At 41.7% G+C, this 16,569-nt stretch overlaps 1 protein-coding gene across 2 annotated transcripts in view; it reads right to left on the reverse strand.

Annotated features, from left to right (window-relative positions):
• The window catches only part of sema5a (sema domain, seven thrombospondin repeats (type 1 and type 1-like), transmembrane domain (TM) and short cytoplasmic domain, (semaphorin) 5A), a 116,498-nt gene that overhangs the window by 38,723 nt on the left and 61,206 nt on the right, over nt 1–16,569 (reverse strand). For both annotated transcript variants that reach the window (XR_008414167.1, XM_053859690.1), the window contains exons 9-14: nt 14,219–14,354; nt 11,245–11,449; nt 8,829–9,036; nt 6,787–6,904; nt 4,439–4,620; nt 3,186–3,329 (exon numbers count right to left, since the gene is read on the reverse strand). Coding sequence is in view for 1 of the 2 variants with exons in the window: in XM_053859690.1 (XP_053715665.1) it covers nt 3,186–3,329; nt 4,439–4,620; nt 6,787–6,904; nt 8,829–9,036; nt 11,245–11,449; nt 14,219–14,354 (993 nt within the window). In the remaining variant the exon portion in view is untranslated. The remainder of the gene's footprint in view (nt 1–3,185; nt 3,330–4,438; nt 4,621–6,786; nt 6,905–8,828; nt 9,037–11,244; nt 11,450–14,218; nt 14,355–16,569) is intronic.

The following is a 16,569-nucleotide window of genomic DNA, read 5'->3' on the forward strand; positions in this document are numbered from 1 at the left end:
CTCTTTTTAAGGGAGTCATTTTCCACATTTCCTAATCTGCCAGTTTGCAGCTGGAAAGATGCTTCTGAATGTTGTGTTGCTGGGAAATCTTTAGAGAGAGGATTATGGTTCGACAGATAGAGAGAGATGAGACATGCATGCACACACACACACGCACACCATTGTGTGTGCACACGCGCACATGCCATGTTTTTATGTTTTGTGGGGATATTTCATTGACTTTCATGCCTTCCCCAGCCTCTCATCCTAAACCTAACCACCCAAAACTAACTCTAACCAGGAACTGAACCAAACTTAAATTTCATTACAATGACCCAGTTATTTAGAAGTTTTAATTCTCAAATTGAGGCTTAACCTTGTGGGGAGTAGCAAAAAGTCCCTTCAAGTATAGATTTATACTCTGCGCACACACACACACCCATAGTCTACGCCAAAACAAAGATCACTGCAATGATCAACTCCCTCTCTCAGTCAGAATCTAAGATGTACTTTCTGATTCTTAAATATATTGCTGCAGGCTGATAGTTTTCCTTGACAGCTCATGGACACCTTTAATTTAAACCTCAGACTGGAGAGAGAAACACTGCACTCAAAGTCTGGTGGAAACGAGAAGAGATGAAATTCTGGGGTTCTTTTTTTTTGGAGTCGATCCCACACGTGGGATAGTTGTACTCGTTTTAAATGTACCATTAGAACTCAAAGAGTCAGTCCTCCTGCCTTCCCCACAAGCCCAACCTACATCTAATACTGAGAAAAGAAGCACTTGACCTTTAACGGGAAGGTTCCTTGTCATACATTCTGCAGCTGAAAGGTGCCGTATATGACTTAAAAGAACAGTGTCAAGTCGGTTGACTTCATGCCGCTAACCGTCCACACTCACTGTCATCTAGATAGTCTGTGACCTTTTGAGAGATTCTGACGGGTTTATGAATCAGTTTTGAGGAGAGGTTCATGAAGAAAATCTATTGCTTACTTCGGCTTCATGAATAAGGCAACTTGTAAGACTTGAGAATCGTGTTGGCTCATGGAAAAACAATGTCACCAGAGAGCAGCATTCTCACTGCAAGGCCATGAAAGACGCTAACTTTACTCTGACAATCTTACCTCGCAACAGTAGCAACAAATTTTGCCACCAATGTCACAGAAAAATAGATTTACTGAAGGTCAGAGGTTTGATTGTATGCTCTGTTTTAATTTTTTCAGATTTTTTTGTTCTGCCGCACACGTGAAAACCGACTCCCTAAAAACCTTCAGAGCCCATTGAAAAAATACTGAAAATGTAATTGAAATTGGGCTTGGGCTATTTTGCTGTCAGACTGTGGGAGCGGGTCTTAAGTCAGTGGCAAGTCAAGATGGCGGAGCAGAGAGGCTGAAATCTAGCCTGTTATCTACTGTGGAAGTAAAGTAAAATGAAAAAAATAATAATAATAATTTGCACATTGTCGTTTCTGAGTACATCCAATCCACCAGAGGCGCTATCAGCTGGGTCAGTGAATGCCTTGCAACCGGTACAATCAGCTTGTCTTCCATTTCCTGACTGCGTACATTACCAGCAAAATCCGGGCTTAAATTAGTTAAAGTGTGGCGACTCGTTGCTAACTCCAGTGTTTGATAGTGTTCTAGTCAAGACCACCCATCCTGAGACCAGAACACATGATGTGTGTTCTCACACAATGAAGTCCAAGAGTAAAACTTTGAGGGCCTGAGGCCCATTAGGTCTAAGGCTCATTCGGGGAGCCAGACCCAAACCAAACTGAAACCAAAGTTCTTGGCCTCACCCCTCAGGGTCTAGGTCTACTGAGACTTTGCCTCTGTATGCTCTGGATTCGGAGTCGACTCCAACAGTGGTGTTTGACACCTTGGCACTTTGTCACACGTAATAGTGCCTTCACATTGACTTCAAATATGGATAACAACTCAAATATCACCACTGATGTGAATGTACCTGAAAGGGGACAAGGTCCTACAAAAATAGAGATTCAGTCTGTTGCATTATATGCAGGTTATTAATGCTTGAATTGGCTCATTTCACACTTGATTGACTTCCGTCAACTACCGTGCCTTCACTGAGAAGTCAACATTGCGTGACACCCCGGGATATGCTGACAATCAACGCACACCTATGCACAACGGTAAACATCTCCCTCTTCCACCCGCTCCGGCAACTTCAAACAATCAAAGCATTATTCATCTGCTAACACTATCATCTCCCACTTACTGTTGGGCTGTCGCTCGGTCTGTGTCTCCTGCACACACACACACACACTACCACACAGAGAGACGCTCCCTGTGCTCACAGCTGGACACAAGTCGGCCAAATGTGTTTTAAATAGACGAAAGAAGCATTGACTTAAAGAGGAGATGAAATACAGGAGCTTAAAGAGAGGAAGGAACGAACCATAGCGACTACATTTTCCCACCCGTTGTGTACATTTCCATAGTTTTCTGGCTGATAAGTTTTGCATAATACTCTCCATAAAGCACGGTGAGTTAAAAAGGTGGCATTAAAATGAAGTGGCGAGAGAGAGAGAGAGACGTATAATCTTAGGAAAAATCTAATTAAGACACTGTTGCCAGGGCAACGCGTTTACTTCTCATCACTGCACATCCTCTCACATTCCTTTTGAAGTGAATGAATTCATGTTTTCACGTTCTCCACTTCTGGCGAACATCAGAATGATAAAGATCACAAGCAGGATGGCAAGAAGACCTAAGATTGCCTTTGAATCTTTACAACATGTAAAATATATATTTAGATTTTTAGTAAATGAAGCCAATTATCTGACAACTCTAGCGAAACACTTCCACCGACATCAATGCTACTTGCTAAATACTTATCTATGATGTCAAACAGCTACCTGAGCTGCTTTGTGCTGGTACAGTATCAACAATCTTCTTAAGTCTTTAACTTTCCGAGCTGTCTCTCCAAGCCCTGACGGTTGCTTAGGAACAACACCAACATCTGCAAAAACAACAATTCAACAAATCCCCCGAAAACCTCTAAATCCAAACTTGGACTTTGTGTGAAAGCCAGATAATTAACCAGACGCTGCCTGTCCCCATGATTGCTTCATTGTCTGTCACAAAGTTGGATTAAAGTGGAGCACTACCAAAACAAACCAAAGACTTCGGATTCTGTCGCACCACTCTGTGTGGCTGCTTGCATGTGTGGTCTATTACTGTACCTTTCCTCACGATTTTGGCCCACGCACACTCGCCCGCCGTGGCGTGGGGTCGGGTTGCTGCAGGAACGCTGCCGCACCTGAAAGCCAATGCCGCAGCTGGTGCTACAGGGAGACCAGGAAGTCCAGGGCGTCCAGGCTCCGTTCCTAAGAGAAGACAAAAGAACCAATGCCGTTGCCATTTCATTTTGAACGGCCTACATCATGACTGACTAATGTGTGTATCTATAACATACTGCTGAAGAGAGATAACAATATAATTATACAGCAACATACACACTTAAAAAAACAGAGTTAAGAGTTATCATGCAGCGCTCAATAGCATCTTGCAAGGGATTCATCCAACAAACCTCCTAATGTCTCATTAAACATTTAGTATTTCTGTAAAGCCTCACTATGGCCAGAGTTTTTTCTTTATTAACAATTACTAATAAATGAAGTCTATTTGGCTTATTCATTTTTAATCATTGGATTTGATTTAGGAAAACAACAGGAATGAGGTAAACAAAAAGTTACTGTCACAATATTCAGGAAAACAAAATGTTAAATTATCAGCAAGTTACAGTAAGTGAAAGTGTAAGTGCTGTATTCAAGACTGTGACCAGAGCAGACAGAGACCAAGTCTAAGACCAAACTTCAAGGGCCTCAAGAGACCTTGTTGAGACTGAGGGGTCCAGACTGGAACTGTATACGCAACAAACTGATAAAAGCATATCAGTTTAGTTGATTTATTTTGGAAAAAAAGACGACTTTTTCTTTTGTAGTACAAAATAAACATGTATATATTACTATATATTATGTATTGTGTATTCAGTTGGTCTTTATCTCAGGTCAGGTGGTCTTGACTGCAATGCTAAAACAGTGCACAGACACAAAAGTGTACGCTGCTAGCATGTTCACAGATTTGCATGACTTTGACACAATATGTGAAGAAAGGTTTTTAAAAAAAATCATCTCTCAGGTCAAAACTATGACTAATAAAAAAGACAAATGTGTTTTACATTTGGATATGTCAAAGCATCTACGCCTGCTCTTGTACTGGAGGCATCCGCACCAAAATCATCTGAGAAAGTGTTAAAATCAGGTGAGCAGAGAAACGCTGAATATTTAACACAGCGTAATTCACACCCTCAGGATGTAACTGCTGTATCTGCTGATAAATAATATATAGCTTCCCTTTCAAGCTCCTGTCAATCATTTTGCCAAGGAATGGGGGCACAAGGCTTGATATTCTCCAACCTTAGCTAGTAGTTTACCTTGAGCAGTTGGCAACCTCCACGCTGACCCCCTGGCACTTCTGTCCTCCACACTGAGGAGCCGGGTTATCACAGGCCCGGGTTCGACAGAGACACGACCCGGTGCTGCCGCCATCATTATGATTGCATGTAGACCACCCTGACCATCCACCAAAACCTCCGTCCACCGTCACGTTTCGGACCTGTTTGCAAAGAAGAAGCGAAAACCCTTAAACTAGAAGCCGTCATTGATTTACAATGTGCAGCTAGAAGCACAGAAAGCATCTTAATACAAAAGCAATATTCGGAAATGTTCAGAGAATATGGTGAGGAGAAAATAAAAACAACCAGGAAATAAAAGAGACAGCAGGAATAGTTATATGAGGCAAAACAAAATGAATCTCAATGGCTGTGATGTTGCAGAAGCTTGCAACGTCCCTGTCATTTCCAACTAATGGAGAGAAAAAAGCTCAGAGGGTGAGTTGAGCCATGTTGAAACAGTATTTCAAGACGACATATACTTCAAAAAATGCCCCTTAAAAAGACCAGAGTCTCATTGGTACATTTGAATCTCATTTGTACTTAAATTGGTGCCTTGCCTTTGTTTTAATGGGGAACTTGAGGCTAACAGATGCAATGCGACTTCTAAATTGGCAAAACTTTGGGGGTATTTTTCATTTTAAAGCTTGACTATACATGAAATATTCATTGAATATTCTTTCAACCTCAATATCTGATCTCTTCCCTCGAGAACTAAGAACAGATTGAGGGTTTCAGAAAAATGCGATGCTGCTGTACAAAGTATAAATAATGTAGTTTGGCATCCTCAAACAAAACCGGACCTACCACCGCAGGGATACTCCCCAACTTAAAAACGACTCAATTTTTGTTTAGAGGAAGTTGTGATGGGTATTTGAAGTACCATGAAACAGTATTGCAGGGTTAATGAAACAGTGTCCTAATTTCCAGAGGCCCCTTTGTGGCGCTCTTGGTTTAGAAATTATGTTTCGTTGAAGTATTGGTTTGAGCCCCAACCATTTACAGTAGGCAGTGCCATCTGGTAGCCTCCAAAAATTCAGACCCTGTTTCATGAAACTTCAACAACCCTTCAATACTGACGAGTCTTACAGTATATGAAAAGCATCCAGCTGCCTAGGGTCCTCAGTTTTGACTGACTTTATATAACCTCAGTCGTGTTCCTCACTGCTAGTGTTCTGTTTGCACCTTAGCAAGCGGCAAATGGCATTTTGTATGTTCTGTTCCCGCCGGCACAACTCAATTTGGGGACGATCCTCCAGACACAGTATTGCAGGAGAATACAGAACAGCCTGAAAAGGCCGGTTTAAATGAAACATCCTTGATGTTAATATACTGATGTGTTTACCACTTTATTCCTCTTCAGACCTGTTTAGTTTGAACTGATCTTGATGACGTTATGAACGAAAAAAAAAATCAAAATAGTAAAATTCCTATTGACAGTATGTATAAATGGTCTTGTCATGTTCTTGTTAAGATACGTTATGAAGTTAATATGTGTTCTCAAGTGTTACCGTATAAAAATACATATACAACAATACATTCAATACATTTAAAATCCCAATTCAGCGCACTACTGACAAATGAATCACACTTTCAGTTCTAAAAAATGAAAATGATGGAAAATGAAACTTGCAGGTGGCAAATAATGCGTTCTTGGTTTGTTTATTACAACAACCGACCGAGAGTTCAAGTCATGTCAGAACCTACAATACATCACAGGAGTAGCAGAGACCGAGGTAGGTGCTCAGTGCGAGTCACTTTCAAAATAGACCACAAAATTAAGTATGATAAACGAAAGGAATTCATGTTCTTTTTGTGTTGCACTGAATGTTGAAACCTCATCTGCACTGACGCAGGAGAATCTCACCCACATGACTATGCTTTGGCAAACCGCCTGTTTTTGCACATTCATGCGCATGTCTTCATGCATACAGGCATGTGACATTAGTTTTCAAGCCAGAGCTCTGCTCACAGTTCCACATAAAAGACCAGCATTCCCTAGATAGAAGATCAAAATGTGTTCTCCACCCCTCATATTTTTACAAGATTTGCTGAAAGAAACAATAATGGCAGAGCTGTTTCCCAAATCAACAAGGAGTCAGGGGTGAGAGAGAGAAGCAGTCTGGAGATCTCATGGGGAACATGCTGCTCCCTTAAAGTTGAGCCTTTGTTTGACAGTCAGATTTTTTATAACACAGAGAGCAGACACCATGTGGCGAGCAGATGAATGTGAGATTTCATTTGAGGCAGAGCCTGTGTGTAAAGGAAATATGTAGAAGTAGACAGACCCTCTACCTGGCTCAGTCCGAGAGCAGCTCAGGGATACTCACGGGACATTTTGTGATGCTTTGCTCCCACTGGCTCATTCGTACACTCTCCTCCAACGTGGTGCATTTCTTCAGAAGGAGATCCCAACCACAGTAGGGGTCTCTGGCCCCAACGCACGCACTGAAGAGGCAACAGGAGACGATCAATTCATGATATCGTGGTAGAAGATTTGACCCGACATTTAGCATACATTAAACTTTTAAACGGCAAAGTGAGGTGGGCACTGACATTTCCCAGCCACCGCAAGTTCAAACAAGGACTTTTAAAGAGGAAACATGAACAATTATGGCGGTCGTGTATTTTGTAATTGTCTGACTGCCAGTATCTAAACTGTAAAGTGCTACAGTACAGCAATTGGAAAATCAATTGGAATCGAAGGGAAATAATGGCTTTAACATGCAATAAATAAAAAGTTTTCCAGGCATAGCAGGGGTGTGGGGGCGATGATGTTCCTGGGAAGATGAATACGGAGCACTCACCTTACCACACCATGATGCATAATAGAAATAGTTGAAATTACTTTTTTTCTTATTATTCTGAGTCATTGGATGATTTTTACCGCCCCCATAATAACAACAGGGATTCATGCCTGGTGTGGAATACACAGGTGATACATGTCATACGCAATGTGAATGTCGGTGTGAAAATGGCGCTGGTTTCATAGAAAGAACTTGAAAGCAAAATAAAAAAAGAGGAATTTAGGAGTGGTTAGGGTGGGACCGAGGAGTGAAGATGGACCCAAACATAGTGTAAACAGCAATGGAAATATTTGAAAGGAGTAGGAGGAAATGTTCTTCACTTGTAATTCTGCTCCCTCGGCAGTTATTACAGTGTATCCTTACCATGGAACTATTCCACAACTCAATATTTCTTTGGCTTGAAGCATCCATTAATCGAAAATCAGTCAGAGTTATAATACCTGAGAATTCGGCAGCAACCATGTCAATATTCATCTTTCCTCTGTCTCCTTTGTCTTATTGAGGGCAGTAAAACGTCTGATGTTTTCGCTCCGTATATCAGCAGCAAGCGTGACAGTGTAATAACTAACGTCAGAGCCGCAGGCATCGATGACACCTGACACGCTTCTGCAGGAATGAAAGTCGAGTCGCTGTTGTTTTACAAGACATAAAAACACAAGTTGCTGCAAAGGCATCCAGTACTACTTTCAGCACAGACACATAAGTGAGATCTAATACAAGTAACATCCTACTTACGACCTGCTCGACTTACGTCCACCCGTACTTATGAACACGTAGCAGCCCAGCAACACGTACGACAATTTCTGCAGCCAGTCGGCATCGCATATGACAGTTATGGCTGTAAACAGCTTGGTATATAATAGTACTCAATAGAAAAAGTTGCTTAAAAACGCAACAGAATGACATTGTGTATCCTATACAGTAGTAGATATAACCCTCGCGTTGGGCATTTTAAATGGCATTCGACTTCCAATCTGTCTTACAACAGTCCAATCTGACTTACGAGTGGTTGGTTGGAACCGATCCTGGATCGTAAGTCGGATGTTACTCCAAGTCTGGGAATCATGTGGAGTGTCACCGGTTTTCCTTTCCTTCTCCAGAACTGTTTTTGATTACTTTCAAGCAGTGATCAGGTGTGTTTGTGAGCAAAGCTATCACAGCGCCACAGCTGTTTGTTCCAATCACTGGTGATGCAGAACATGACAAGGCTCTAGACGTCCCAACTGTGTCAAACGTTTGGCTGCCATCTTGCTTGGCCCTACTTTTTTATGCTGTTCATGACTGGCCCACGAGTCCCTTTGAAGGACACAAACTCATCTGATCTGCATTTAGAACTGTCTATGTGTGGGTGACTGACAGGAAGACGGACACCTCAGCCCGCTCAGACAAAAGCTGATTTACTGGGTTTTAAATCTGAGCGGAAGCTTCCGACCAACACACATGCCTGTCTCTCTCAGATAAAAAAACATATCATGGAGTGAGGAGCTTAAAAACTTCAGTGTTTATTCACCGCAGTTTACTTGGTGATAAACCTGTTTGTGCATGTGTGTGTTGGTTCAACTCACTCTCTGCTCTTGTGGTAGCTGCACCTCTTGAGGGGGATCTTGATGACCTGGTCCCTCACACCCACGTAGAGCTCGCTGCGGCTGTGGAGAATCAGCAGGCTCCGGATCGGCTGCCTCTTCCTCGGTGGGAAAAGCTCAATCTCTTCCAATAGGCAGCTGCCGGTGGACTGATTTAGCGGGGAGAGCACTTTTCTGATGGTGCCGTAATCTGAAAATGAAGGTAGAAAAGAAAGACTGTCACAACAGGTTTGAGACTGAATGTCTGCTGTGAAAAACACAACCAAAAATACATTCAGCATGAAAAATAACTGTAGTTAGTGTGAAGTAAATGACAAGTGCTTGTTGGCTATACTCAACAGCCATTCCAGCCTGTCAGTCTATTTATACATTTTGGGAATTTACGTAGCATCAATGGCAGGTGGCATCTGTCACAGACAGGAGAGTATATGAGGGGCGTGAGGGGTCTCCATGGAGAGCCGCTCATCACTCATAGTTCACAAACATGACAACATGAAAGAGAAAAAAGTGCGGCACGTCCACAACCACTCACCTAAAAAGTAAATTAAAATAACATCTGTGTGTGCAGGGGTCATTCAGAGAACAAGCTACTCACTTTATATGAGAGAAATATGACCAGGAAAAGTAGAAAAAAAAATCAAACTTGAGGCATTAATTCCTCTTCAACTTCAATTTAAGAATAGGTTTTTCGCTAACAGCCTCTATCCAACCACTAAATAGAGCAACTGCATGAAGAAATCGAATTATAAGATGAATAAAGACATTAACTCATTGCATTTCATTGCATTTTCTGACATTTAAAAAAACATTTTCCTTTGTATTAAAGCCTTCGATTCCATTTCTAATCTCAACACGACATGCTAGTTGGTGAACTCAGAAAAACACGTTGAAATATTCTCGTCCCTGTGAAACAAAGTTGACCTCTATGTTATGTAAGCTTTGCCTCGGTGATAAAGTGAGGGAGTGCAAGGATAAACAAAATCAATCACACATTCACTAGCAGGGTGAAGAAACGGCCAATGGGGTCAGAGGTCTGACAGATGAGAAACCAGAACCCCTGTCAGATCAGAGTGGGCTTATATGATGGTCGAATAATCCGCCGATGTTTATTTCAAATGATGAATGCGTGAAGGGAGAAGGGACGTCAAGATGTCTTGCCTATGCAGAGAACTCACGTGCTGTCACCTCTAAGGGAGGACTTTCAAGCATTCCGATGATGCTATGAGGACCACATTGGCTCTTTGAGATTTTGATGGCCACAGTGCAGAGAGAGAGCCCCAGCCAGCAGCCTTTGGCCGGGTCTCAGATGTTTTCAACAGCTTTTGGTTTGTGTCATTCTACATTACAGTCCCACACAAGCAATGAGAGCAAAGTATCAGCAGGAAGATGACAAACACAGCTGCTGCAAACTTGAATGGTGCCGGACACATCCTAAAATAACACCCAACAGTAACAGTGTGAATGTCATGTTCACGTGTCACGGTGGACCTATCGTTCACTGGACCAGCAAAGTGGGTCACTCCAATCAGTTTGGAAGCGCACAGATACGGCGCTCAGATACGGTCACTTAACCGACAACGCTTGATGATGACAAGTCTGTCACCACCTGTCGCTGACCTCTGTCCCACCGTCAGGAAACCAGTGATCCTGGGAAAGTGAGAGGGGGGATGGCCTTTCTGTCTTATTTTAACACGCAGCTGTTGGCACTTTAACAAACTGGAGTAAAGTGGTGTCACACCTGACAGATTTGGACACGAGTAATAAATAATAATGCTTAGAATTTGGTCATAGTATTAACCTGGCAGACCAAATCAACTCAACTGAGTTCTGAGTTTATAGTTTGCAATTGCAAGGCCCAACAAGGCAGGGATGGTGAAGCGCAGGAGGTTATGAAGGCGCACAGTGTGACTACTTCTAAATACAGTGGAGTCTGAGATAGATTATTAATGGGCCCAGAAGGAAAGTCACAGCAACAAACAGTACCTGCTCACCAGTACACAAATTTAAAAACACATTAGATAACCTGGAGGAATTGGACTGGACGAGAAATAAAGTGTAACTAGAATGGAAAAACATAGCTCTTTCACCCTCCTGCGATAGAGTCCCCCTCCCCACTGAGTCTCCTTGCTTGATTTTGAACTGCAACATTCAACAGTGGAATCTATGGTTGGGGGACTCGACTCAGACCGTCCTCAACCACATCAGATAAGTAAGCCTTTCTCAGTGCCTTTGGGCCAAACAAGTAGTACCTATCATCTCTTCTGCAATTGAGGATTGTATCGAGGTTTAAAATTAAATCAGAGTTGCTTGAATTCCTCATTGATTTTTATTTCCTGTGTCTGTGTCTCTATTTCCCAGAGGGAATGAATAAAAAGGAATTGATGGCGGGACGACCTACCTGTGGCCAAATAGATGATGTGAAACAGCATGTCTTTCCCCTGCACCACGTCCACCGCCACGTGACTGAAGCGAACGTTGTCCTCCATGAAGTACGGCACGGTGACCACAGGTTGGACCACCTCGTGCATGAGCAAGAACTTTTGCGCATCTTGCAAGTTTCTCTCCGTCAGGTTCACGTAGGAGCCAGAGTCGATGGTTCCACACTGCAGAGAAACCAATCGACCGAAGTATGTCAAAACTTTGTTGTTTAGAAACTTTACTTTTGTTTTCCTAGATAAATAGCAAGTGAACAGACCTTTGCTGACGGAAGTGGAGCGAATAATTGCTCGAGTGAGAAATACTTTTTCTCCTCAATATGCATATTTGTTGCTGATGCATTGTTTTTTTGTTTGTTTGTTTTTGCAACACCAACTCCTCCAGTCCATTATGCAATTTATCACTTTGCATTATAACATGCTTCATCAATGCACTGCAGAAAAACGTCTGTACTTTAAAGGTGATTTCTATACTGGAATGATGGTAGCTTGATATGTGGAGAGAACGCTCCAAGGCAGCGGTAAGAAGGTTGAGTTGAAGCCTTTTCCCTGACAGATTGCAAACCATAGAAGTGGAGAAAAATAAAATCTCTTTAATGTGATGGAACAACACAGACCGGAGAGGCGTTGTCATCTTGGATTAATTTGCTTCAAGCTAACATTCAGAACCTGGCTGGTCCGGTGGAGGGACCGTGGATGGCTATTAGTTCCTTCTGACTAGCTACAGTCGCAATGACGCAGATGCTTTATCCACATCAGTTCCTGGCCTTGCCCAGGATGACAGAGGAGAAGCGAAGAGGGTTTCCCAAAACGAGCGATGGATCAGTACCCCTGTCGTTTCTGGAAATTGAAGCCCTGAAGGATGGTGACGTGCAATGTGTAAAAAGAAGGATGAGTGGCCAGTACATTTGTTTTTATTCTTCATCAGAAATTTCCAACTTAGTGGCGTAGACTGATGGACCTCATCACCATCTGGCCGTTTATTTGGAATCCAAACACTAGTCATGTGAGTTATGGTCAGGAACGTTCCATCATCTTCAGAACCAACTCAACCTTCTTGTCAAAGAATCAGTGGCTCTACTACCTGTCTCTACAACATCTCCCAGGAAATGATGACGACACGGTCACGGAACGTTGTGTTTTTGAAATTTACATTGGCAATGGCTTATCTTGAATGCACTACCAAAACAGAGAGAAAATAACGAAAACATGGAAATGTGGGTAAAATAACTCTTCAGAGAGTTCACACCTCAATGGTGATTGATCTATCTTAGTGTGGTGCTTCGGAATCATTTTATCAGTTATGGGGGCAAGAAGTTTGATAACCAATAAAGATAGCGCTTTTAATATTTCTGCAATTTAAGTGAGATTTATTCTTCTCTTTTGTATTATTATTAGGGATGTCCTGATACCGATACCATTATCCAATACTCAAATAATGGCCTATTCTGCTGTACTTGAACTTGTTAAATACTCACCTGTGACGGCACCTGATACCCACTACACTGTTTCCTCGCTTTATTCATCAGATTCTAGACTTGTACATGTGAGCAGAAGCATGTCTGCAACATTTATAAGCATCTTACACAGTAGAATAAAATAACGACAGCCGAAGGAGGTAAGAGAGCAAGACAAACATCATAAAAGTCCAAGGTCAGAAAATATAGTTTTTACAAGTGTTGTAAAACAGGAGGTGCAACTTGTGGGTCACACAAGAGGAGAAGGCTCTGTTGAAGGCTTAGTTTTAAGAGAGGATCCAGCTGAGAATCTGAGGGTCCTGGATGCCTTAATGATATGTATAATATTTCAATGCAAACATGAGGAACACTTATTTCTCCCCAGACGGCAGGTGAGAATAAATCACAGACTATATATGCTGACGTGACAAAGCTTTAGCGCATGATGAGAAGAAAGCTGTTTCCATTTCTCACCTAAATGTACCTACTTTCATCAAACTTGTCACCTCCAGCACATTTGCATCAGGCCCATGTCATTCCAGGTAATGCGTGTGGGTGACTCCCCACTTCCCTGGAATAGATGTATTTGAAGCGCCTGTGATGAGGAACATGTGTCGAAGTGGCGAGTGTGTCGCTGACTAGCAACTAGCTCTCATGGAGAATTCAATCCCTCAAGATAAAGTAGGCGGATGAGCTTCATCACTATCTGCCAAGCTCACTCTGTCAGAGCCATTTGTTCTGCTCATAAAACATTCTCTCCATGTCGTCACTACAGTGGGAATTTCGGCTTCACTTTGTTTTGCACCATAATTTACAGGTAAAGCACCCCGCAAAATCACTCAAAAAATGGTCACCCTCTCTCTCGACGTCGACAGGGTGACGTTATGTGAAACAGTAAAAACCACTGGACGTTATAATGAGCGTTCGGAAACGGTGCTGTTACGATGGGTGATCGGAAGATATGAAAATTAATGTCTGCGGCTTGTCAAAATGAACACCAATTTATGTATCATGATACAAACAGTTATTAAGATGTAAATTACCCCCAGCATGCACATAAATTGAAAACATTGCCGACCAGATTGGATTTGAAAACCAGTCACCATGAAGTAAGGATGGTCTGTCTACACTTATGCCAATATTCACATAAGTGGGATCAGACTCAACATTGAAAAGGACATGTGTTTTGGTTGTTTGAGGAGTACAATCCTTGACATCACATGAGATGTATAAATAAGTGTTGTAGTTGAGATGAACTAACTCCCGAACAAGTCAGGACCAGGGCCGAAGTAGGGAGAGACCAAGACCGAGACCTAACTGAGTACTGTATAGAACAAACAGTTTATTTGTTACATTGAAAAACATATTTCTTTGTCACTGCTAGAAATCACAGTATAAGTCGGTTGATTCAGAGATCAGACAAAGACCTGAATCTGAGAGTGGCCCAGCGTACTCCACGACGGGAACAAATGACTCTTACCTGGAAGTTCGGGTTTGGGTTGGGATAAGGCAGCCAAGCGGACCGCGAGTTCTCCTGGTATTTGAAGGGCCCATTGAAAACTTGTGTAATGGCACTGAGATTGAAGGCACAGACAGCAGATGCAGCAATGCTGTTCCTAGTTGCCAGAAACAGGAGATAAGGGAGGGCAGAGGGAAGACAGAGAGAAAAGCATATTAATTAAAGAGGAGAGAAATAGGTAGTATTTCAATTACATTTCAATATAGTTGATATTTTTGACATCTTTATTTACACAAGCCCAGAGGCATCCTCGACCCACTGCTGATCTTATCTTCATGGAATGAATGAAACCAATGAAACGATAATGGCTTGTTGAAGAAACATTCTGATTCAATATATTCATGTTGAATCTTTATTCTGAGTCACTTTTGACTAATAGCAATGATTTGAAAATTGCCCAGAGTCAAATATATTCATGGGATTTACCTTCAATGTTCATCTTCTCTAGTTAAAAACTCTTTAGTGGATATAATATTGAGGCAGCCTTCTGCTATTATTGGGTTTCTATTGTAATGTCACACTCAGGCGTTTCCTGTCGGCACGATCGTGAAGCACCATTTGTCACTCTTTGACTCTAAAGTTTAGGAGAGTGAGTTCATGGTTTTTCTTTCATCATAAGGATGTAGATCACCGGTAACTAATGTTTTTGATTCAACAATTCCAGCGCAGTTGAATAGCATGTGACACTGAATGAATAAGAACTGAACGCTAACCCAGTCAAAAATATGCATGGTAGGGATTTTGCGCTGGAACTCTGACTCTAGTGTCACTACTCAGATGGATAGAACTAAGATTTCATCTGATTACCTCTGTAAGGTCTTGGAGTTTAAATAAAGCTGGGTCTCTGGTGCAGTCATATTAAACAAGCCCCAGCACTCTCACTCTGCAGAACCAATAATGAATGGAACTACAACTTCTCAGACGCCCCTTGAGGAGTGGACAAATGAGAATTATAATTTAATGGGGCTGCTCATTAAACAGTCAAGTTGCCGGGAGAACTGTTTCCAAAAGCTCCCATCCACAGTGATACTTCAAGTTATCATCCGGCATCTGTCCATCCTGTTAGCATGATGTGTGTGCCTTAACAGCCCGTCCTCATATGGCCACTGCTTCTGAATGATGCAAAAAAAAAAAAGAACAAAAAGTGGTCACATAGCGGCCACATTATTGATCCTGGCAGATCAGAGTTTTCCTGGAGAGGTTGATGAGGGGGCTGGCAAGCTCCCAGACGGCGAGAACCTTGAGCTCTCTTGCTGTGTCACACCACAGAAACTCAACAGAGCGGTCGAGTGGAAGTTCTGTGAGGGTGAATTTGTTTGAGACTGGCTGAAAGTTTATTTCACACACTTGTGTGAGATGAAAATTAGCGTAATATGACAGAATTAAAATAATCAACACAACAATAAAAAAATGGATAAAAAATGGATAAAAAATGTCCATAACACACAATTATTTTTTATTGGCCTCTAATTCTCCTCTTATGCTTTTTACTTTCTTTTTTGAAAATCTTTATGAAACTTTTTTATTTAAAAAACAGCAGGTCTTCTTAATTTGTCCAAAACATACTTCATTCTGTAATTTATGATTATCAAGCTTCATCTGTTGTCGATCAGTTTCTGTTTCAAAGCCAGTCCTCATTTCCTATCCATGTGTTGGTCCAAGACTTAAGACTTTCCTTTCTCATGTTCCTTCTTTGACATTTCTGACAGGCAATGTGGAATTTTCCAAATCCACAGGAGAGGTGGTGATATAGGTCGATATGCTGAAATGTGATGAAGTAATGTTATTCTAGGTCACCAGGAAGAACTTACCAAGTGAATATGAGCATCAAAAGCAAATATCAGATATATCAATATCAAATATCCTGGGCCCAAGTTTAAGGATTAGCAAAAATATGAGGGATTGTGGGAGATAGGGATGATCCGATCAATCTGCCACCGATCATTATCGGCCGATATCAGCATGATCGGTGAATGCCGATAACAAAAACTGATCACGTGTGACAGACGGCACTCTGACGTTATTCACCAAACTGCGACGTCTCACATCGAATTAAAAGCTGCGGCATTCTGCAAGGTTTTTATATTTTTTCTTCCTTAAAGAGGTATATAAAAATGAATTAAAATGATTTCATTGTTCATTTTTTTCACATCATGTGCACAGAAGGTCTCATCATTTTGATTACAAATTCATAGTCAATCCATGTGATCGGTGTCAGTGATTGGCGAGTGGAAAATCCTCAGTATTGACATACTGACATCACATTCTGTTTTGATAATTCCGTGTTGAAAAAGTGCCAGTTACACAATCGA

The sequence above is a fragment of the Synchiropus splendidus genome, chromosome 3 (genome assembly GCF_027744825.2).
Source record: "Synchiropus splendidus isolate RoL2022-P1 chromosome 3, RoL_Sspl_1.0, whole genome shotgun sequence".
NCBI lineage: Eukaryota > Metazoa > Chordata > Actinopteri > Syngnathiformes > Callionymidae > Synchiropus > Synchiropus splendidus.